The sequence below is a fragment of the Phaenicophaeus curvirostris genome, chromosome 5, assembly GCF_032191515.1.
Source record: "Phaenicophaeus curvirostris isolate KB17595 chromosome 5, BPBGC_Pcur_1.0, whole genome shotgun sequence".
NCBI lineage: Eukaryota > Metazoa > Chordata > Aves > Cuculiformes > Cuculidae > Phaenicophaeus > Phaenicophaeus curvirostris.
The window spans coordinates 3,084,472-3,108,801 of record NC_091396.1 but is presented as its reverse complement, the minus strand read 5'-3'; the positions used below and the strand labels follow the sequence as shown (position 1 = coordinate 3,108,801).

The 24,330-nt window shown below is 41.3% G+C and overlaps 1 protein-coding gene across 7 annotated transcripts in view; it reads right to left on the bottom strand.

The window, feature by feature from the left end:
• The window catches only part of SHANK2 (SH3 and multiple ankyrin repeat domains 2), a 515,992-nt gene that overhangs the window by 470,696 nt on the left and 20,966 nt on the right, over nt 1-24,330 (bottom strand). For all 7 annotated transcript variants that reach the window (XR_011337489.1, XM_069857381.1, XM_069857383.1 and 4 more), the window contains exon 3: nt 8,788-9,007. Coding sequence is in view for 6 of the 7 variants with exons in the window: in XM_069857381.1 (XP_069713482.1) it covers nt 8,788-8,991 (204 nt within the window). In the remaining variant the exon portion in view is untranslated. The remainder of the gene's footprint in view (nt 1-8,787; nt 9,008-24,330) is intronic.

Genomic DNA, 24,330 nt, shown 5'->3' with positions numbered 1-24,330 from the left:
TCACCAGGCTGGAAAAGACCCATCGGATCATCAAGTCCAACCATTCCTATCAAAGGCTAAACCATGCCGCTCAGCACCTTGTCCGCCCATCCCTTAAACACCTCCAGGGAAGGTGAATCAACCCTGGGCAGCCTCTGCCAGTACCCAATGACCCCTTCTGTGAAAAATTTTTTCCTAATGTTCAGCCTGGCGGAGCTTGAGGCCATTCCCTCTTGTCCTGTCCCCTGTCACTTGGGAGAAGAGGCCAGCTCCCTCCTCTCCACAACCTCCTCTCAGGGAGTTGGAGAGAGCAATGAGGTCTCCCCTCAGCCTCCTCTTCTCCAGGCTAAACAACCCCAGCTCTCTCAGCCGCTCCTCATAAGGCCTGTTCTCCAGCCCCTTCACCAGCTTTGTTGCTCTTCTCTGGACTCACTCCAGAGCCTCAACATCCTTCCTGTGGTGAGGGGCCCAGAACTGAACACAGGATTTGAGGAGCAGTCTCACCAGTGCCGAGTACAGAGGGAGAATAACCTCCCTGGACCTGCTGGTCATGCCGTTTCTAACCCAAGCCAAGACAGCAGTCAGGTGAGAATGCTAATTCATTTTAAGCTACATTTATCTTAGGGTAAGTTTATGGGAGAAACTATACTATGTGAAGCAGCAGAGGACTCAAAATCCTTAAAAATTCTTTCCAGTCATCTGCTTCAAATCAAAGAATCATAGAATGGTTTGGGTTGGAAGGGATATTAAAGCCCATCCAGTTCCATCCCCACGCCACAAGCAGGGACACCTCCCACTGGATAAGGTTGATCAAAGCCCCATCCAACCTGGCCTTGAACACCTCCAAGGATGGGGCAGCCATGACCTTCTATGGGCAACCTGGACCAGGGCCTCACCGTGCTCACAGGAAAAAAATTTCTTCCTAGTATCTAACCTAAATCTTTCCTCTTTCAATATAAAACCAATACCCCTCATCCTCTCACTGCACTCCCTGATAAAGTCCCTCCTCTGTAGGCAAATAAGAGATTCCCATACGTAGATAAGAGGAGAGCTAGTAAAAATTAGACTGTTGTTTTACAAAGGGAGTGAAACGTTTCCTTGAAGTTTACCCACAGTTGCTTCTGCAGTGTTCACCTCTGCAGCATATGTTGGCATCTTTTTAAATTCCCAAGGTCATCCATAAGGAAATGGTTGGAGTTTGTCCTTTAGAACTAAACATATTTATCGTGGCAAGCTCTGCATACATCTGCAAGTGATCTCTGATCCCATAAACACAAATCAAATAGATTCATTTGAATATTTCAATTCTGAATTTTGAAGAGCAAATTCAAAGTCGGAAGTCAAGATATTTTATATGTTTTCCAGTAACTGAAGGGGGCCTACAAGAAAGCTGAGGAGGGACTGTTTACAAACGCTTGTAGTGATACAAGGGGCAACAGGTATAAACTGGAGAGGGGCAGCTTTAGACTGGACAGAAGGAGGAATTTCTTCACGATGAGGGTGGTGAAGCACTGGCACAGGTTGCCCAGAGGCGTTGTGGCTGCCCCATCCCTGGAGGTGTTCAAGGCCAGGTTGGATGGGATTGGAGACCCTGATCCAGTGGGAGGTGTCCCTGCCCACGGCAGGAGGGCTGGAACTGAATGATCTTTAAGGTCCCTTCCAACCCAAACTATTCTATGATTCTGTACATTCACAGTGTCTTCTTGACTGTTCCAATATTTTCAACAGTAAAAAAATACAGCGAGGATATGAAGGACTTTTGCTTTCAGTTCTGGGCCCCTCACCGCAAGAAGGATGTTGAGGCTCTGGAGCGAGTCCAGAGAAGAGCAACAAAGCTGGTGACAGGGCTGGAGAACAGGCCTTATGACGAACGGCTGAGAGAGCTGGGGTTGAGGAGCTGGACATACTGAATTTGAGGAAGTTGGCTCCGTTTCTGTGAATTAATCATCAGATATGAGGACTATCAACAGGCACTGAAATTGAGATGTCTTCTATTCAGCACTGCTGACTTCCACTGCCACTGAAGCTGCTGTGATAGCATCTCACAGGGATTTGCCCACAGAAACAAAGCAGGCTCATGAATGTTGGGCTCCTTCCAGCTCCACTGCCCCTGGCATGAATTATTAAAAACTACCACTTGGTTTGTCTTTCATCAGATCTTGCGCAAACAGCAATTTTTTCAGATACGGCTCAAAAAGTGACATTAAGACATTTCAGGGTATGTAAGGGAAGAGGAATAAAGACTTCCCTTGCAATGCGCTCAGGTGATGCTGTGGCCTAGGAAATTGGAGATACCTTTAATTCTTTACAGTCTTATATATAAAAGTGTAATCAAACAAGATATTAGATTTTGTCACAAACAGGGTCAGTTAGGAAGTGGTTTTCATTCCCCTCATACATTCTACATTTCAAGGTGTTCTGTGAAAAGCTGGAGGTGTTTAAATGGTGGAGGGAAAGAGAAAGTGAGACAGAAAGGACATTATTTATAAACAGTATTTTCATTTCCAAACAGCCCAGTAGTTAAGGTACTGACTTAGCAGCACGGACAATCTGTTTTAAACCATTGTGCTCCTTCAGCTCTGAACATCACTTGCCCCACAACCATTACATGGATTCAAACTTCAATACAAAGTTCAGATTCCAACATCAGCAGTTTTCAGCAACTCTGAAAATTGCCAGTTACAATTTATGTTATGAGCTTAATGACTACAAGCTGTGTCAGTATGCAGTGATTTGTCATTATCTACACATCTTGAAAGAGCAGAAGAAGTGCTATTAAAATGGGAAGAAGCAAAGATAATTATGAAATTACAAGTATTTTATCTCCAGGAAAGTCTTTCTTACATGAAAATCTTGCATTAAGCAAATTAATTTTTGACTCGTATGACACCACTGATTTTAGCAATACAACCTTTTAACTTCAATCACTGTAACTAAGTCTGTATACTAAAAAAAATACAGTTTGTCCACTCCACCTAAAGGGAAGAGATTAAGTTGATGGGAGTAATGTACATGATAGAGTCTCTGAAGAATAACATTTATCTACTCAAAATCTATCAACCAACACATCTTTTTCATGAGACTCACGAAGTTGTCAATCACACAAAACCATGTTGCAGCAGAGGAATCATGATAAATGGTTTGTACGGCTGTCTCCAAAATGTGATAGTCAGAATATCAAAATACGAGTTGTTCCTTTCAACAGAAGATATCGACATTAAAGATGTGACAAACAAAAAGTGGAAAATGCAAATGAGGGTTGGGTATTATGACAAAGAATGGAGCAAGTCGCTCAATGTGATTTGTGCTCGATGTTCAACTGCTTTCCTTCATCGAAAAGCATTCAGAAAACAGAATTAATGAGATGAAAGGTCAATAAAATCAGTCTGGCCACACTTTTATCAGCTGGCAAGTCAGATCACCTGCCCAGATTGAGGGCATAAGACTGGCTGTCAGCAGCACCCATAAAGTTTCCACCGTCAAATTGAGGATAAAAACAAGGAAGATCAACTATAAGCAGAAAGCAGCAATGAACCATCAGTCACATAATGGGATAGAGAAGAATAATTGTGAAAAGTTGCAAAGGAAAACCTGGAATAGAACTGAGGCAGCAGATGTCAGTACAGACTGGAAACAAATAAAAATGGGGGCACCATAAGTATAAATGGGACTCAAGCTGTAGTTGTGACAGCTGGATTTCTATCTTCAAAAGATAAAAGTTGCACCAACTAAACAAGTGTTTTATCTAAGAAAGAAGAGCACTAAATAAAAAGATTCTTAATCCTAAAGTCCAATGAATACTGGAAAACTAAAGAAAGGACAGAAGTACAAAGAGCAATGCAGAAGTGGAAAACCAAAAAGTAGCTACAACTTAAGCTGTTGCTTTACCAAACTGCCAGTTACCAAGCAACATTTTGCACAGAAAGTCCAATATATAAACAACAGGGGAGGGGAGAGTCAGTAAGTGCTCCTTACTCAAGCGGAGCAGCAAAACAGATGGGCAGCAAGCCTTTCAATGAAGTCTTCAGTAGACTCAATCCCATCTCAGCATCAGAACTTAATAAAACATATGAATCTGAACATTTTGATTTAAAACATAATCCAGAGTGAGTACATAAGTATAGGATAAAAGCAAAGAGCAGAACAAACACCATGTGTTGATAATAAAAAGATTAAAACCGTCCTTAAAACAATTGGCTGAGAGATCTGCGCTTGAAGTCTGGGGAAAAGAACAATTATAAGCATAAAACATTGGATATCACAGTCAGAACACCATCTAAAAGGGATTTTCTTAACAGCAGCTAGAGAAGAACCAGAAAGAATCACTTGTGATGCGTTCCTGCATGAGCTGGAAAGGAAATGGGATTCAAGATAGGAATTGTTGGACTCAATGATCCAGTGGGTCTCTTCCAACTTGGCGATTCTATGATTCCAAGAAGATTCCCCTGCATTACAACTAATACTGTCCAGGGAGAGGTCAGATGTGCTAGGCATCATAGAGGAAAGCACAGGTATGCTAGTTCACCCAGTCTTCCATGTCCAAAAGACACCAAGTACCACCACGGTTATCCTAGTCACCTGCTGGGGCTGTTGACTCTGATCACTAAGATAAAAGATGCAGACCTGTCACCAATCTGTGCTGCTGACAGTGCCACTGAATTTGGCTGCCCCGGAGGATGAAGAATCCTCACTTAAGGGCAAAAACAATTAAACATTGCCTAAGCTGACAAGAAATCCTGCACCATTATTGAAATGAGAGGATGAACAGATCAGTTACTATCTCTCCATCTCAATAGATGGTTGAGCCTGAGCCCCCTGGGCAGGGTGCACTGTAAATAAACTTCTGGTCAAGAGATTACACCTGTGTCCTGCCTCCATAGAGGATCTGTTAAAGCTGAGCCTCTCAGCTTATTAAAACAAGAAATAAAATGCCAGATAAATACAACTTTTGTACTCACTCTCCTAGGTATGTATGTTTGTGAACGTGGAGGGTTTTCTATGCTCTCCACTCCCTCAGGAATTTAACTGAGCTCAGGAAATCTTTCATTTAAATACTTCCCACCTTCCTGTGCTAGGGACAACACTGACTTGAATACAATGATGCACAAAAGCAGTAAGTAATTACCCTTTCTGCTAAGTAATGTTTCAGTACATTGGATTATCATCTGAACTGAAAAGGAGACAAAAAAGAATTGATATAAGAACAGAAAAGTGAGTGTTCATAACAGCTTCATATGAACTCGTCAAGGATTACAGCATCATGTTGTTGGCACAACAACCCTGTGCAGTGCTACAGACTAGGAGAAGTCTGTCTAGAAAGCTGCCTGGAGGAGAGGGACCTGGGGGTGTTGGTTGACAGCCGACTGAACATGAGCCAGCAGTGGCCCAGGTGGCCAAGACGGCCAATGGCATCTTGGCTTGGATCAGAAACGGCGTGGCCAGCAGGTCCAGGGAGGTTATTCTCCCTCTGTACTCGGCACTGGTGAGACCGCTCCTCGAATACTGTGTTCAGTTCTGGGCCCCTCCCCACAAGAAGGATGTTGAGGCTCTGGAGCGAGTCCAGAGAAGAGAACGGAGCTGGGGAAGGGGCTGGAGAACAGGCCTTATGAGGAGCGGCTGAGAGAGCTGGGGTTGTTTAGCCTGGAGAAGAGGAGGCTGAGGGGAGACCTCATTGCTCTCTCCAACTCCCTGAGAGGAGGTTGTGGAGAGGAGGGAGCTGGGCTCTTCTCCCAAGGGACAGGGGACAGGACGAGAGGGAATGGCCTCAAGCTCTGCCAGGGGAGATTTAGGCTGGACATTAGGAAAAAATTCTTCACAGAAAGGGTCATTGGGCAGTGTCCAAGGCTGCCCAGGGAGGTGGTTGAGTCACCTTCCCTGGAGGTGTTTAAGGGCCGGGTGGACGAGGTGCTAAGGGACATGGGTTAGTGTTTGATAGGAATGGTTGGACTCGATGATCCGGTGGGTCTCTTCCAACCTGGTTATTCTATGATCTTTAAAGTTTCAAAAGACAATAAAAGGGCGACAAGATGAATTTCCCACAATGGGTAACAACTTGTAAAGTTTTCTGTAGCAGCATAGCCTAATTATGGTGCCTGGTACTTATCTCACATGTGTAATGAAATAAAGGTGATTTACATCAGTCACTGCAAATGAGCAAACTTTTAATCCTAGTGAGTTCACCTCAGTGGGTTGATTTTTATCTAAAATCCCAAACTCCCCTTCTTTTAAACAAATATATTCTTGATCATACTTACCAAAAACCAATAAAGAATAAAAACATAAAACTAAATTATGCCATTTCAAGTTCCTTTGATTAAACAGACTAATTTTAACAGCTCTTATATTAAATTATTTATAATAATACAGTAAATGATGCGTACATTGTATTTGGCTTGTAACTATAACACAGCTCATGAACTGTGACCTTCTCCAAGCGTTGTTTCTCTACATTTAAGCTATCAGCCTTCCTGTTTGCAAAACTGAATCCATGTCACACTTTTCTGTACAAGAGCTTGTGGGCTGATAAATTAAATAATAAGTAGATCATCTGCTATAGAACTATTCAAAACAATTAAGTTACTTTTCATTAAGAGTTTAATGAAAAGGAAAATAAAACCCATAAAAAGTAGAAGTAAAACAATAAAGACAAACAAATGAAACAAAACCTAAAATAATTTAATTTCCTGCAGAAAAAAAAATTAAAATAATTGTGGCATCAATAAATAATTTACTATTGATCTAAAAAATAGTGTCATGAAAACGGAGAGCATTTGTTTTCAACAACATAGTAAACCTAGCAAGCAAAGACAATCTTGCCATTATACTGGATCTATTTGTTGAGCACTGAACACTGTCAAAGATACAAGACTGGATTTCAGTATTTCAATCAATACTGAAATGAAAGACCCTAGGTGATGACTTCTTCAGCAAAGATTTAATAAAAATCCCAGCAGCCTCAGTCCTGCTCTGTCCTCTGAAGCCTTCCTGTCCACACCACCAGCTCTTTGTAGGGGTTAATCTCATACCATATAAACTAATGGAATGATGCTGTAATTTCAGCAGGAACCAGAGCAATCCTCATCTAAAATAATTTTTAAGCACAAGAATTTAACAGATAATGCTCCCAGCTCCGACACAGATTCCTCTGAGCTTCTGTATTACTGTATAAGTTGGGCTTTTAAAAAAAAAAAAAGGAGCTGTTCCACCACACCTGAGGCCACACTGTCAAAACAGCTCTTCCCTGTCAGCCTGCAGACGGCCATCCCTATCATCCTAAAAATGAACTTAATTAAAAAGAAAGGAATAATTTCATCTGAGATAGATCTGCAGTGGCAGCAGAGTATGATGTAGATCTTAAATGTCAGCACAGAGTGATGTATGTAGCACACATCCATAAAAAGAACGTGTTTTTATAATCGTCTTTGAAAAGAAAGAAGGCTGATGCCTATCACCAACTGAAAAACCCAACAACAGCATTCAAGGAGGCCCAGGGTAATTTAGATAATTAATGACAAACTTGAACAGGTTGTGGTTCTGGATAGAATCAGTAATTAACACCCAAGACCTTCCTGTGGAATGAGACTGTTATTCCTGTTGTAGCGCTTGGGGAAAACAACGATTCTTTTACTTATGAAGTTCCAACAGCAAATTTATCCAACTTTATGCTCAATTTAATCAATTACTCAGACATTTTTTAACTAATCATTAGCCTGTTCAATTTCTTTATCAAAATAGCAGTGAACCACTAGAACAGGCTGCCAAGGGAAGTAGTGGCATGTAGACATGGCACTTCGGGAGATGTGTGAGTTGGCATGATGGTTTTGGGCTGGCACTTGGACTGGATAATCTTAGAGATCTTTTCCAACCTTAATTATCCTATAATTCTAGGAAAGAGATCAAATCTTTTGTCAAAAAGCCTCTATTTCCAATAGATTTAGGGACGTGAGATACAGCCATAGGTCCACAAGTTAGCTTGCAAGCGACTCCTCTAGGAAAATAAGAAAAGGTTCAATTTTAACCTCTCTGATGCATTTCTTGTATAAGTAGCAAGGAGGTGGGAGAGGATAAAATAGAGATTTCATGTCATTGTAAAAACTGTGGAACAGTACAATGCTATGCGTTATTGTTCCTCCAAAACAACCGTCTTGATTTCTCTAGGTGGATGCCTGAGAAACAACACTGTGTAGTAAAAGCACAGCAGAAAAGGAGGATGAGAAGATTTATTTGTGCTTCCCTTTCCTCATCATTATGCTCTAAAAGCCACCAGCTACCTAACATGAATGACTTTTCATGGGAGACAGACAGAGAAAGGCAACTAATATTGTAAAGAGAGAGAGAGAATCTGATAACCTACGAGACCCCAGTGTAGTGTCAGTCACACAGCATCTCATGAAAAGAGAAACTAGAGAAGGCAATGGGGTTATATATGTATCAGGCTTTCATAGAGCTAATGTGATTTTGGAGTTCAACCTTTATCTTCAGATGAGATTTTAGATGCCTAACTCTCTTCCTTCTACCCTAACACCTCAGAATGCAAATCAGACCAGTAATCAGCTTTAAGAACACAGCTTTCATCAAGTTAACATACTAAATACGATCTCTGGGATGGGACAGCACCTTTAGTTTAGGCAATCAGGCTTACCACTGGGTTAAGAAATTAAGGTATTAAAAGAAAACAGGACACAAATTTTGATTGTAATTTGCTAAAAAATTGTAAGAAAATAGAACACACGTCCTACAGACTGAAGCCAGCAAAGCTAGTCATTTAATTAGTTGGGGTTGTTTTAATTGTAACACAACACCCCTTACCGTTTGCTGCAGATCAGGTATTATAATTCGAATTACTAATGTGTTGCTCTGACTATCTTCCATCCTGCTGCTTGGTTTTTCTGCAGTTGCTCTAATTGTGTCATAAATAGTTTCTTCTTTGGAGCTGTCGGATTCAGACTCAACAGAATAGTCAGAAAAGCTTTGTGCCATTTCATCTTCACTTGATGTTGGGCTACGAGGCATGTTCAAGATTTTTATCCTGCCAAAATAAGCAGAAAGAGAACAAGGTAAGCTATAGTTAACGTCTTAAAAATCAATCAGGTACAAGTGTTGTTTTCTTGGAAGTAACACGCATTTACCAACAAAGTTATACGTTATATCCTCCTTTTATTTCCTCCTGTAATTTATGTGGGCAGACAGAGTGTAATGGAAATAAATCTAGCTACCAATTTACTACAGGAGAGGAAGGACAGGGAGAGTAAGAGTGTAATAAAAGGGAAGATGACTTTTCTTCCCAGGCACACCCAACCTCCGAAAGGATTCTGAAAAATACTGGATAATTAAGGTTCTCTGCTGAACAGCACTGTTGTAATGTACTTCGAACTAGAACAAGCTTTGAAGTGGAAAAAGGCATTTCATAAAATTAATATACTGCTAAAGTAACATCATCCTGTACATCACAAAAGGTAAGGCTTCCATAACAGACGGTGTTTTCAAACAGCAGAATCAACCAAAAGATTAAGTACTACAGGGAAACAAACAGATGCAGATGCTGCTTTGGGGTTTGTAGCTCATATAACTTTCTTTCATATCCACACTACCAAAATCTGTTTATTATACATACCCAAATACAGATCCTAGAAACATATTTAATCTGTGGCATATATTCAGCTAAAATGAAAGTAATTTTTATTCCAATATAAGGATATTTGTATTCAGTGGTCTCACAGTAAGAATATCAGAACATCCTTCTGGGCTTTTTCGACCAAAGCAGCAAAAGAATTTTTTGTCCCACAAACTAAAAGCTTCACCAAGAAATGAAAATTAATATTCTACAGAAAAATGGGAGGAAAATGTGTACTGAATTTCAAAAAATTGAAAATAACACCATAAATTCTGCAATGCCTGGCAACCATAGACTTTTTCAGTTTTCAGAGGCAAGAAAAATGTAAACATCCTTTTTCAAATTTTACATAATAAGCCTCCCAAAACAACAACCAATTCCACTGTCAGCCCACATTAAAAAAAGACATTAAAGAAAAAGTAAAACACAGAAGGGTGAACTCACTTTGAAAAGGTGACTGTACTGGGAGGTGCCCCTGCCCATGGCAGGGGTGTTGGAATTAGATAACCTTTAAGGTCCCTTCCAACTCAAACCATTCTATGATAGCATCATGGAATCATTGAGGTTGGAAAAGACCTCTAAGCTCATCCAGTCCAACACCACTGTGTTTGCTAATTATGTCCCAAAGTGCCACAGGTACACATTTTTTGAACCCCTCCAGGGATGGAGGCTCCACCACTGCCCTGGGCAGCCTTTTCCAATGCTTCACCACTTTTTCAGTAAAGAAATTTTTCCTAATATCCAGCCTAAACCACCCCTGACACAACTTGAGGCCATTCCCTCTCATCCTATGATTCATTACTTGGGAGGAGAGAACAGTAACCATCTCACTGCAACCTCCTTTCAGGAAGCTGTAGAGGGCAGAAAGGTCCAAATATACATTTTCTATAGCGGTTTCGCAGTGAACTGCCCCAAAGTAAATTCAGTCAAACAACAGCAGGGACTAAGAGGACACTCCTATCACTGTGTTTCACAATTTAGTTTGCACCAACTAAATATCACAACCAGCTTACTCGTTCCTCTTTGCAGTCCAGTTATTTATACCACAATGATTAGAGAACATAAAAGGCTACCACTCTCATTCAGCTTTTCAAGAGAATCATGTATTGAATCATGCAGAGAACAGGCAGTGGCAAGGCAGGCCTAAAGCTCGAGGTCAAGGGCAAGCATTTCCAAAGTACATCACATACCCACATCATCAAGTCTTATTCTTATTTCTGATGAAGGACAATTCCAGTGTTATTACCCTGAGCTATAATTACTAATGAAGACAAAACCAGTGCATTCTAAACTTTGAAAGCATGCCAGTTCACAGCAGCTTAATGCAAGGCTCTATTTACCAAAAAAAAAAACTCTTGAGGGAGTATTTCATTTTGTTATTGCTTCACTGAACTGTAGATTAATGCTGCTCTCCAAAGCACCTTAAAGTCAATAAAAAGCATAAACATTTCAATGGCTTCCTTATTTATCTACCAGTGCTAAATCACATGAAGCCAAAATATAAGAGGTCGATACACAGTATTTAAGAGCATGAGAGGTATAGGACAGTGGGTGAGAGGAAAAAGTCATTAACACTATCACATGGTTTGTCTCTCCCTAAAGCCATTTGAGAGTGCAATATATTCCAGGGCAATGAATTCAACTCCTCTGACACAGAACAGTAAACTGCAATTATATAGCATACAAATAAGGAGTTGAATTAGGAAAAAAACTTCACAAGGTTTTTGCAAGTGCATTTTCATGCAAAAAATACCCAGAAATATCTCATTGTGGAATAGCAAAGGAAAATTATGAAGCGAAGAACCAGTCCCCAGGTATCAAGCAGTTATGTTTAACTAATAGCGGGACAAAGAACTTCTTGAAGATGCATCAGCAAGGCAAAAATCACATAGTTTTCTGAAATAAAGAGAAAAAACAAAATGCACACATAACCATGGAAAGGGTAATGAAAGATTACCCAGAGAAGTCATGGATTCCTCATCCCTGGGAGGTGTCTCTGCCCATGGTGGGGGAAGTGGAACTGGATGACCTTGAGAGTTCCTTCCAACTCAAACCATTCCATGATTCTATGATTGCATCTACAGTAGCAAAAAGAGTAGAACCTATGTCCCACCAGTGCTATGGAAGAGCAGATCATTTAAATGCCATTTTAAAATAAGACGCCACTGGAGAAACTAAATCAGTACAGTTCTCAGTACAGGGCAGATCCTGACAGGGAGCAGAGGTCAAGTATGTCTCCTACAGACACCTTAAGGCAGTTTGGTTTCTTGGTTCTTAAGTTGCACAGAAATGGAAGACAGCACCATGTGTCAACCAGAGATGCTCACTAACACCGCTCCCATAGGGAAGTTGTCATCTTTCAGAAACTCTTTCAGTTTTGTCCCAGTGATATTCCAAAGACTTTTCCACAACCAAAACTATTACATAAGGAAAAGTAAGGCAGGTTGCCTGGTTTACCTAAGCTTGTACAGCAGAAGAAAATATAGCATCCCAGGTTCCTAGCTCCCAGCTGGCAATTCATAGGTTCAAAAAGATGTTATACAGATAAAATACAGGTTAGTTTTTGCCGACGTGATTGTCTGGGATCCCTTCGTGCATTTTGTAGAACTATAACACATACTATGCCTGCTGTAGTTAAGCTGATTGTACTTTATAGCAATGTGATACAGCAGCAGCTACTTTCAGCGTAGGGACGTGCTGAGTGTCAAAAAGTTTGTCTGTAAACAAATAAAAAAGGTGTCCAATGATCTTGGAACTAAACTCGCAATGGAAACTACCACCAAAGGAGTTTTTCCTCTACCTCACTTCCTCTCTCTGTGTCTTTGACTCCCATACCTGGAGCTCCCTGCATCTCCCAGCCTCAGGTGCTCTCCTTCCTTGGCTTCTGCACATCCCCTAACCACTGGCTGAACAAGGCAAGCACAGGCTCCAGCGCATTAAACACCACTTCTGACACAGAAAGGCTGTAAAACAGCTGGAAGATGAAAGAATAAAAGGACAACTATATGCTCATCCTTATTATTGTATTTTTCCCTGAGCACCTTGCCCTTTAGCTCTGCAGGAGTGCAGGGGTATTTACTCTGCCTCTATCACTATTGCCAGGTTGTGTTCCTCAAGCCGACAGGCTAGATGACATAAACTGAGCTCACATTGCTGTGCTCCCCTCACAGAGGCTATTTTTAGATACTTTTTTCCTCTATCCAGTTATCAACTTCTATAAAATCTGCAGGAATTCCTTATCCCGCTATGTGTTACCACCCCACCATTAAGAGGAGCAGAAAACAGTTAATGAATAAATTTTCAAACACTATGAGCAAGCAGCATGACCATCTAACTGCCTTTTTCTCTACAAGAAAAACAGACTAAGAGCACACTGTAATAAACTGGAATTAAAACAGCACACAGATCATCAAAAGGCAAGCAATTTAACTTCCAGAGCTCGCTCACTCTGTCTGAATGGTTGGGTACAGTGAGTGCAAAAAAGCATGTGAGGGGGGGAAAAAGCAAAAGCAAATAGAGACTGATCTATTTTTTGGAGCCTTGTGGTTGTTAAGCATCACATGAAAAGAATTATTAAATATATAAGTTTAAATTTCTTTTTCACCATCTTAAAAGTTATGAACTTGATGTTTAAAATATCACTGATGCACAGTCTGAAGAGTATCAAAGACAGTCAGAGGAGTAACAAGGAGAATGACAAAGCCCTGGAAAGCGGTGGTAAGGGACTCCAGAGTGCAGGTAATTTCTTTCATCAGTCCTTCCTATCAAAGGAAAGGAGTTTGAAAGGGTCAGTCAAATCTGATGAATCAACAAAGGGTTACAGGACTGGTGCCACAACCAGGGTTTGGCTACTTAGACCATAGGATATGCTTTGAGAAACTTGGGCTGATAGGGTCCATCTGTCAAAGAAGGGGAAAGAATATCTTCGTTCATAGGCTTGGCAACCTGTGAAGAGAGCTTTAAACTAAAGTTCCCACTCCTATCACCTTGATGCTAGTGCCAGTAATAAGTGTCCAGAACCTGGAGAAGGAACACATATCAGCAGGAGAGCGCCTGAAAAGCAGCACAAAAGAATTCCATCCCCTCCAGCCAGTAAGTCAGCTTCACTGGGGGCCCAACTTAAATACCTATAAGCAAATGCGCACAGCACAGAGAATGAAAGAGAAGTTCAAGATGTGCACACACCTACAGGACCATGATCTCACTGGCATCACAGAGATGTAGTGGGATGGACCCTATAACTAGAGTGTTGGAATGGAAGGATACAGGCTCAAGAACCTGAAGATGCACAGCTCCATGGGACCTTATAAGATGCATCCACAGGTCCTGAGGGAACTGGGGGATGAAGTTGCTAAGCCACTATACATCATATTTGAGAAATTATGGCAGTTAAATGAAGTTCCCACTGGCTAGAATAGGGGAAACATAACCCTCATTTTAAAAAACTGATAGAAAGACAACTTGGGGAACTACAGGCCTGTCAGTCTTACCTCTGTGCCCAGTAAGAAGCTCCTGTAAACTATGCTAAGGTACATGTAAAAGAAGGAGGTGATTGGTGAACAGCCAACAAGGCTTCAACTAAGGCTAAATCATGACGGCAAATTTGGTGGTCTTCTGGAAGTGCTCAAGGCTAGGTTGGATGGGACTTTGATCAACATGATCCAGTGGAAGGTGACCCTGCCCACGGCACAGGTGGAGCTGCATGACCTTGAAGGTCTCTTCCAACCCAAACTATTCTATGACTGGACAGAGTATCTTCATTTCACATAGATGTATAAGACATACAATGCACTTGCCTGCTACAAAAATTGTGTTTCAAAATCTTCAACTTAATTATGGCTGTGCAAAATTTTGTTTATCCTGCAAAGAAACAAACCCTTCTATCAAGTTTCATAGTGGTAAATATAGAATATAATGATACATACACACAACCCCCCCCCTGTTTTAAAAGATCTGCCCCTTATAAAGTCTGCTCCCTATTGCATCCTACACTAGCACCAGCAGATACAGCACATGCAGGTGTGTTTGTCCAGTTTGCCTTGAGCAAACCCAACAGTCAACATAAATCTGACAACCACCAAAAGCAAACAGCTACGGGCACGGAGACCTAACAACACTGCAGCCGTGGCAAAGACTCCCACTGGGCTTCTGCATTGGGCAAGACTAACATACGGTCAGACAGAAGGAAATGCAACCCTAACACCAAGAATACTTTTCATAGAATCATAGAATCACCAGGTTGGAAGAGACCCACCGGATCATCGAGTCCAACCATTCCTATCAAATACTAAACCATGTCCCTCAGCACCTCGTTCACCCGTCCCTTAAACACCTCCAGGGAAGGTTAATCCACCACCTCCCTGGGCAGCCTCTGCCAGTGCCCAATGACCCTTCCCGTGAAAAATTTTTTCCTAATATCCAGGCTAAACCTCCCCTGGTGGAGCTTGAGGCCATTCCCTCTCGTCCTGTCCCCTGTCCCGTGGGAGAAGAGCCCAGCTCCCTCCTCTCCACAACCTCCTCTCAGGGAGTTGGAGAGAGCAATGAGGTCCCCCCTCAGCCTCCTCTTCTCCAGGCTAAACAACCCCAGCTCTCTCAGCCTTTTGGTATCCTTTTTGATAGGGAAATCACAATAAAGGACATTAAAGGACTCAATCATTCTTTTCCCAACTTATGAGATTTTGGCTCTGCTATTGTATAAGTGTATGCTATGGTCTCACGAGTGGCCATTTCAGACTAACCACAACAGTTACTAGTTCTCCTCTCTCTAAAATACAGCTGAGGTGCATCAAATGTCTTGTCCAAGGCCAACAAGGCTAGATCGCAGAGCAAGGTTTCAAATTCAAGGGTCACCGGCTTCTAAGTCATGATAAGAACAATCTGTTTTTATATAAACATTCGTTTGCACAATAACAGTCCTGTTGCCTGCAGAGAGAAGTCCTCCAGACTGTTATTGTCAGACAAGTTAAAAATGTACCTGTGGGAATATCTCAGATACAGAGACGGCATTGTTACAGGTTGAGTAATGCCGTTAACCAGACTGTGAGAAAAGTTTCGTGTTAGAATACCACCAACTGCTAGAAAGAGGCATTCAATAATTAACTTTGAAGAAAAAGTATTTGGGAAACGGATTTCCATCTGTGTAAAGCCTGCCAGAGCTCCTAACGCTTGGATTCTGCAGCTTTATTTGGGATTATAGATATCAGCTCAAAAACCGGCTCACCAAGTTACTAAATTAAAATGCTGGAGAAGATCAAGCATTAGCTTTTCTAATTCTATTAATATTAAAACAAAGATGCATTTCAGACTGAACTGAAGAGGGAGGGTGCAATCCCAACACACCATGCATTTCACACACCTCCAGAGGTCTGCAGAAAAGGTCACGTAGAAAAAAAAACTGAATCGAAGACCAACTCCAATGGGCAATTTGCAATTTCATGGGTTCAACCTCCACTTTGCACTCATACTTTAGAGCTAGCAATAACCAGCATTGCATCCCAAAGACAGAATCCCACCCCCTTCACTCCCTGGACCACTCCACTCTTGCCCTCAGCCTGCTTTAATCCCTGAAATAACATGAAGAGTGAAGCAGAACAAAACATCGGTCCAGGTTAAACGCCAGATTTTTTTGCTTGGGAGGTTAGTTTCAGCATCCAGCACGTCTCTGAACTGGATCACTATGCAAGTGTTTGCATAAGCAGCAGGAGGAAGATGGCAAAGGGCCAGAAGCAAACAGCCAGGGCATGAAAAGGGCAATAACACTTTTTTTCCAAAGGCAGTATTGACACTTGCCAGCGTAAAGTGAATTCGAGACATTACTGCCGATGTGACAAGAAAGAAATCTACATAAACACAGCCATCTGATTAACTTTGATGAAAATCTCTTATGAGAGCCAAAACACAACTCTGAGCAGGACAGCTTAGTGAAACCCACCAATACAAAATTCATCCAGGCAAATGCAAAATCTAAAAGAATACATCTAGAAGAAGTCAAAAGAACATGCATAATGAATGCTGACCAGCCCATAGCAAAATCTCAACACAAATGAGGCACTTGGAGTTCTCCCTGTGCTCCCAGAACCACCAGGAGAGGAGGAATCGTTGGTGCAGATGCCACATCACATGAAACTGTGCTGTTTGGGCTCCAGTCCTGAGGACCTTCTGCAAAAAGGCCAGCACAGCCTCCAATGCCAGGAAAAACAGTGGCCAGGCAACAAAACAAAGCTCTGTTCTCTTGGCATGCCCCAATATGTGCTCTCTTGGTCAGTGCCAGGTGATGCCCCTCACATACAGGACACACAGATGAGGTTTCACCAGGCTTGGTGCACTCCAATCTCTACAGGCTTTCATATTATGAAAATGTTTCCCTACTGGACTGAAATACAGCCCATGTGCTATTGCACTTACTTAGGCTAAATCACAAAAAAAAAAAAAAAAATAAAAAATAATACTTTCTTAGGGCTCAGGAGCTCAGAAGATATCCAAAGGTCAGCAAGGTCTACTTCATGCCACATAGCCTCAGGCCAGAGAACAACTCCTGGCCTGATTTTGTTTAGAAATATAGATGTAGTTTCAGAGATTGAAGAATAAATAATGATGACGTATGTGAAGGCTTGAGAAAGTTATCCTGCAGTTGCCTTGATCTGCCTCTGTGAAACAGGACGGCTGATTCTTGCATCTTCTCCAAGGCACTTGCACTCTGTGGAAGAAAGTGCTAGAAAATCAAATGACTTGTACATTAATTGAAAAAATCCCTCTCCGTTCTAATTACCTAAATGAATTTAATCATACAAGATTTTGCTATTCACAACCCCCATAATTATGGGTTTATTCCCTCTGCACCAGTCCTTCACTTAAATTCACTTTGGTTGCACTGTCTGGTAATGCATTTTTGATTTCTTTGTTAAATAACTGAAAAACCCAAATAAATATTTTAGAAGGTGTACTGAGGCATAAGTATTAATGTACTGAATGCCAAGCAAAATGCCTCCCTTACTTTTTCTCTAGAGCTATTGTTTCTCAGCATGATACCCCTGACTTCAAAACTTAAACATTGATTTGAAATCAGTATTGAAAATCAATGATCATATCCGGTTGTTCTCACCAGCACCACCAGAAAAGTGTTCTTACTGCCCTGTTTAAGGGCAAATTTCTGCAGTCCTTGATTTCTTTGCTAGATTACATGCACAGCTGACAAATTGTTTGGCAAAAGAGCTCAAGAGTGACACTTTTTCCCTTTTTTAAAGTAAAAATAAAAAAAAGAAAATTGAGTGAAGTAATTGTTGAACCCACCCCTTATACCTAAGATAGCTCGTTATTTCTAGTTCATGTATATTTGCACAGCACAGACTTGCCAAGAAGTGGCTAAGCCCCATTAATTTCTGGGATTTAGAGTCTAAATACCAACACCATATGATTAAAGTGGGGCTTGAGATCAGACTGTAGAATGTTTGGAGGTTTTTTTTTTAACAGATGTACTTCACCATTAGCACTCCTGTGCACAAGGAAAATCTACAGAAGCAACCTATTTCTCCAAATACAAGGTAGTTTTCTAAAAGTTTCTTGAGCTTCCAAGTAGCTTTGGATGCTAAAAATCTCCTGTGTCTTCTGTCTCTTCCACTTAGTGTTTCTTTTCCTTGTAAACTGTTCAGCTGGTCACAGTATCTTCACGGAAAGGCTGAAGTTCAACCAGGCAGATACAAAGAGGGATCTCGGGGAAGGATGGAAACAAAGAATACAGGAGATAAGCAACTGGATGATCAGGGTTAGGAGGCAGGGGGAGAAGCAGATGTAGAAAAAGCTTAAAAACATTTGAAGTTTAAGTTCAACATCAGGAAACAAAAACATTTGAAGTAGAAATTTGACATGAGAAAACAGAACACACTAGAAGAAAGAAGAACCAGGTGGAAAGTTTTAGCACAGAGAGGCACAGTGAGGTTGGTTAAAACAGATGAAAACCTTAGAAGAAATATATTACTGGGTGAAACCTAGCAAGTATTTATAAATGTTAACCACAGCGAATTTTACAGTAAAGGCCAATTCCCACTGGCAATATAATATCTTAAGTGTCTTCTTTTAAGCACCAGCAAGGTTTCCAGTGCAATCCTGTCTGACCTTTATTTAAAGGGCATTTTTCCAGACAAGGAATTACGGCCAGTGCTGTAAGCCCCAAGACAGGCAGCTTCTAGCTCTGTTCATTTCTATAGCTGGTTTTAGTATGACCTCTAGCTTTCTACTTTTATTAGAACTTCTTTTCCAACATACAGACTAACAAACAACAGTGTTCATGAGTCATTCTTTAAATACTGCTTGCAAGGGATACTATACAGATATGGATACTAGGACAGAATCATAATGCATTTTGAAGTATTAAATAAGAGACTGCATCCCAAAGCAATTGCATACACATACTTGCAAAAACAACTTCCAATTTATAAGTCTTCTGTTCAGGATAGATTAATCCAGAACTCTAAACCACTTCAAACAGATGCTAAGCAAAAGGAGCAAATCAATAACTAATTTAAACATGATGAAAACCAGAAAAACTTTAAAGATAATCCACCAAGCATATCAAAGATATCAAAGTTTACCAGCATCCAAATCTGAGATGTGTCTTCTTGAGTTCATAATTTCAAATATCCCTTTCTAAGCAATTAGAGTTGGATCTGTCACATAATTTGTATACTGTTGATCTTGCTAGGAGCAAAAACATGTAAAGATTAACATTCTGAGGTCCATTTTATGCCATTTCATATCTTGCACAGGGAAATCAATCGTGTATATAATCCCATTGCAGTCAACAGACATTACTTCAGGAACAGCCCCAACAAGACTTGACCTCTGTACATTGTATTCGTGAACCAAAAAACTGCAAGTTAAGCTGACACAAAACACTGAAAAGTTTATCCAGTTCTGGATCCAGTAATGCATTTCTTCATAAAATAATGGTTTTTCAGTTATCAAATCAGGAAAATGTGCCACAGATCGAGCTGTCACACTGACTCTCTCCCCAAGTCTGAAATACCACTTATAAATACTGATCATCATAAAGCATACTTGCACATAGTAACTGGAGATTTCAAAGTTGCAAACTTCAGCAATACAAAATAAACAAAAAAATCCCCTTCAGTTATCAAAACCAAGAATGACGCAAGGTGAGCAAGTGGCTATGAATTCTTTTCTACCTAATGTGGAAATACTACACCTCTTCAGTTTTAAAAAGTCATTATCTACTTATAAAAGTTGGATATAACGCTCAGTTTGGTTTCCCCAGAAACTTTCCTTAAAAAACAGAAGCATGTAGGGAAACTATTTTATCTTATACCCTTCCTGGTTTCAGCCTCTGCTTGCACTTGACAACATAAATAACAAAAAGATTATAATATATTTTAAGGGAAAGGACATAAGATAATTTAACAAGATTTACAACAGGAATTTGAAGAAATTGAACATATTTACCTCAGGTTCGTCTCCCTGGCAGCCAAAGCAGCTTAGTTGCTTGTTAATTCACATTTTATGCTTATCAGCCTTTTTTCTCTTTATCCATAAGGAAAATATTTTTGGAATAATTCAAATACAAACACAATTAAATGTTAACAGATAAGCACAGTTATTGTCTTGTTATGTAGATTATATCAGCTCCTAAGAGTAGATAAAGCAGATTCCCTCTTCTCCTTGGACATGGGTCAGCATTTGCAGCTTGCTATAAAGTTTAACCTGAATTTTCTTCAAATGCAAGCCTGATGGGGGCTACAATGTCATTGAATCATCTTAGAATCATAGAATGGTTTGGGTTGGAAGGGACTTTAAAGCCCATCAAGTTCCATCCCCTGCCATGGGCAGGGACACCTTCCACTGGATCAGGGGCTCCAAGCCCCATCCAACCTGGCCTTGAAAACCTCCAGGGATGGGGCAGCCACGGCTGCTCTGGGCAACCTGGGTCAGGGCCTCCACACCCTCACAGGAAAAACATTCTTCCTAATACCTAATCTAAATCTCTCCCCTCTTTCATATCAAAACCGTTCCCCCTCTCCCTATGCCTGCACTCCCTGATAAAGAGCCACTCCACAGCTTTCCTGTAGTCCTATATTACTTTAATTTATTTGCTATGTTGCCAAGAAAATAGTCTCATTGTTTGCATTATTTTAATCAAAGAAATGACATCAGTTATAAAAAAGAAATCTTCAAATTGATACTCTATTTCTCTTATAAAATATGAGATACCTTTGTCCACAAGTTAATTGAAAAACAACTATACTTTCTTGTTGTGTGTGTTACGTTTCTTGTTTAGTTTCAACAAATTCATTTTTATTGCAACGCAGCAGTAAACAGCCCTTGAAGTGTCCAGAGGACACCAGGTACCCAATGTCTTCAGCAGGCTGCTAGGTGTAATGTCAGGGCACCAATCTTAGACTCTCCAGGACTGCAAATCTGAGGCAGTCCCCCACCAAAGCGCCCTGGAGGTGGAGAGTTCCAAGTTACACCACCCAGTGCAGTGCTCTAGGGAGGACACCAAAATACAGGAGATTTGTTCCAAAGCCCAAAGAAACCACATTTTGAAATACAGAAATCCTCAACTCCACAAAATAGAATGTTTTTCTCTGTCTAGATCTAAAGCAGTTTGCAAGCTGTCAGACGCAGAGACCAGATTCATTGATCAGCTTCATTTGTAATTAGGTTTTACTAGAACTGCTAATATAAAGGTCCAGAAACCTGACATCAGAAACAGTTCTACAAACATAGGTCAAGTTGTGACTATTACTTTTCACCAGCATCAATAAGCATATTGGCAATACATGAGGCCATGCAATATATAGTACGTTAATAAATGTACACATGAGTTGCTCCCTTAATTTCTGAACAGCTGAGCAGGAACAAGCCCTGGCCTCAGTTAGGATCACTTAACCGACTCATATAGAGAAGAAAGAATAAAGGCAGAAGGACCTACTTCACCTTTATATACTTCATTTATTTTCTCAATCAAGCAGGAAGCACCAACCAAATTATGACCCAGGAAGGATGCGCACACACTGTAGAACTAGGGCAGGTGACCAGCCCTTGGTTTAGCCAAAAGTGTAAGCAAAGCCACATGCCCTGTCCTCGCTATCTCTGCATCCATCTGTGTCTGTCTATAGCAAATATCCCTGCTTCCCAGTGACAGATGGTCTCTGGGCTTCTCTAATTATAGAAATACTTACCTAATTTTTTTAGAGTAAATTTTGAAAAAGGAACTCTGCTGATCCTACCTGCATCTTCCTGGCTTATTTTCCAACCCAAGGTAAGCACATAGAATCAAAGAATCACCAGGTTGGAAGAGACCCACCGGATCATCAAGTCCAACCATTCCTATCAAACACTAAACCATGCCCCATCTTGGGCTTCAATTTATACTCCAGCATGTGCAAGCAAGAATGAGTCCACTGCACAACTAAGAACACTCGTTAGGATTGCATACACCAACAGTGATGGTGATGGCAGACTGGGGAGAAATGTCAGCAGGCTCAGAAAGGTTAAGTGATCTGCCAAGACGACCCAGGCAGCACAGTGGTTCTGTAGCACAACTGAAACAAAAATTATTCTCTTGATCTTTGAGTTTTTGATTCAACTGATTGTAAAGACAAGAAATTCATTCTTGCCAAACTATATCTAGCCGAAATTTAGGCAATCGGGACACAATAAAACTGATTAAAAGAAGCAGTTTCCCACACTGACTACCAACACTTAATTGTTGCCTTCAGTAAACAGCTCGAGAAATAAAAGATCACTTCTTAGGCAAGAAGAAAAACAGAATGAGACACATTTATGACTGTTATGCAGAAGTAGGAAAACAAAAAATATAAAGCATATTTAAAAATACAGAAAAATTCATAACAAACTCTTTGAGCCTTCACTATTTAAATGCCAGTTGTAGTTTGGAATTTAATATTAAAAATAAATAGCATGCTAAATCACCCTGGGATAACTGCTCTTGATTTAGAGCTAGAGTTCAGAGTACCAACAGCACTGTTTTTCTGCAGCATCCCTCTCTCAATGAAGACTCAAGATAAATGTCAGATTCCATGAACACGACATGGATTCTTTGTTGTGCTTCAGAGTCGCAGAACCATCAAGTCATTCAGGTCAGAAGGCTCTCCAAAGGTCTTTAATCCAACTTCCTGCTCAAACTAGGACCAGCAACAAGATCTCATTGGGCTGTTTATGCCTTTATCCAGGTCTGTCTTGAAAACCTCTCAAGGCAGAGACTGCATCACCTCTCTGAGTAACCTGTGCCTGACTGTCCTCACAGGGAAAAAAGTTTTCCTCACATCCAGTTGGAACTTCTCTTATTTCAACTTGTGACTGTCATCTCTCATCCTTCTGCCATGCACTGCTGTGTAGAGTCTGCTCTTGTCATCTCAGTATCATAGAACCATAAAATCACCAGGTTGGAAAAGACCCACAGGATCATCGAGTCCAACCATTCCTATCAAACACCAAACCATGTCCCTCAGCACCTCATCCACCCGGCCCTTAAACACCTCCAGGGAAGGGGACTCAACCCCCTCCCTGGGCAGCCTCGGACACTGCCCAGTGACCCTTTCTGTAAAATATTTTTTCCTAACGTCCAGCCTGACCCTCCCCTGGTGGAGCTTGAGGCCATTCCCTCTCGTCCTGTCCCTTGGGAGAAGAGCCCCGCTCCCTCCTCTCCACAACCTCCTCTCAGGGAGTTGGAGAGAGCAATGAGGTCTCCCCTCAGCCTCCTCTTCTCCAGGCTAAACAACCCCAGCTCTCTCAGCCGCTCCTCTTCTTCTCCAGCCCCTTCCCCAGCTCTGTTCTCTTCTTTGCACTCACTCCAGAGCCTCAACATCCTTCTTGTGGTGAGGGGCCCAGAACTGAACACAGGATTCGAGGAGCGCTCTCCCCAGTGCCGAGTACAGAGGGAGAAGAACCTCCCTGGCCCTGCTGGCCACACCGTTTCTGATCCAAGCCAAGATGCCATTGGCCTTCTTGGCCACCTGGGCCACTGCTGGCTCATGTTCAGTCGGCTGTCAACCAATACCCTCCCTGTCTGGGCTGGCTGATGCTCCCTGAAGCCATCTCTTTTGACAGTGTTACATTTGCAGATGAACTCCAGGATCTTAAGGTCTTTTCCAACTTAAATGGTTCTGTGATTCTTCTCCAAGCTGAACAAGCCCCTGTCCCTCAGCCTCTCCTTGCAGGACAAGTACTCCAGCCTGCACCTTCTCAGTGGCCATCCACAGAATTTGCTCCAGTCTACCAAGTGCCACATCAGGTGGTAAAATCACTTTTCTCAGCCTGGTGGCTGTGCAGGTTGCAGGACAGCCCAAGCAGCTGTCAGCTGCTGCTGCTACTGGGCACATAAAGCCATGACCAAACCATTTAAACGAACTTGACCCTATGAAGAAGGGCAAGACAAAGATCAAATTTGGAAACAAGAGTGGCAACCACACTGGATGTAAGGACAGCTCGGTCTTACTGAAACCAACAGCAAAATGCAGCACTATTTTGTCTTCAAAAAGAGCTGCAAGGGTTTAAGTCAAAACCAAAAGATTAACCTACAACTATGGCTTACTTCTGTAACCTCAAAGCTTCTTGAAAGTTTGCACGTAAGCAAACACACATTTAGCAATTAATATAGTCTCACATATTTAGACATTATAAAATGTACCCATATACATAATTTCTTCTCAACCATACAAATGCAAGCTGGCTGTTAAACCTACCATGGGCATTATATTCCT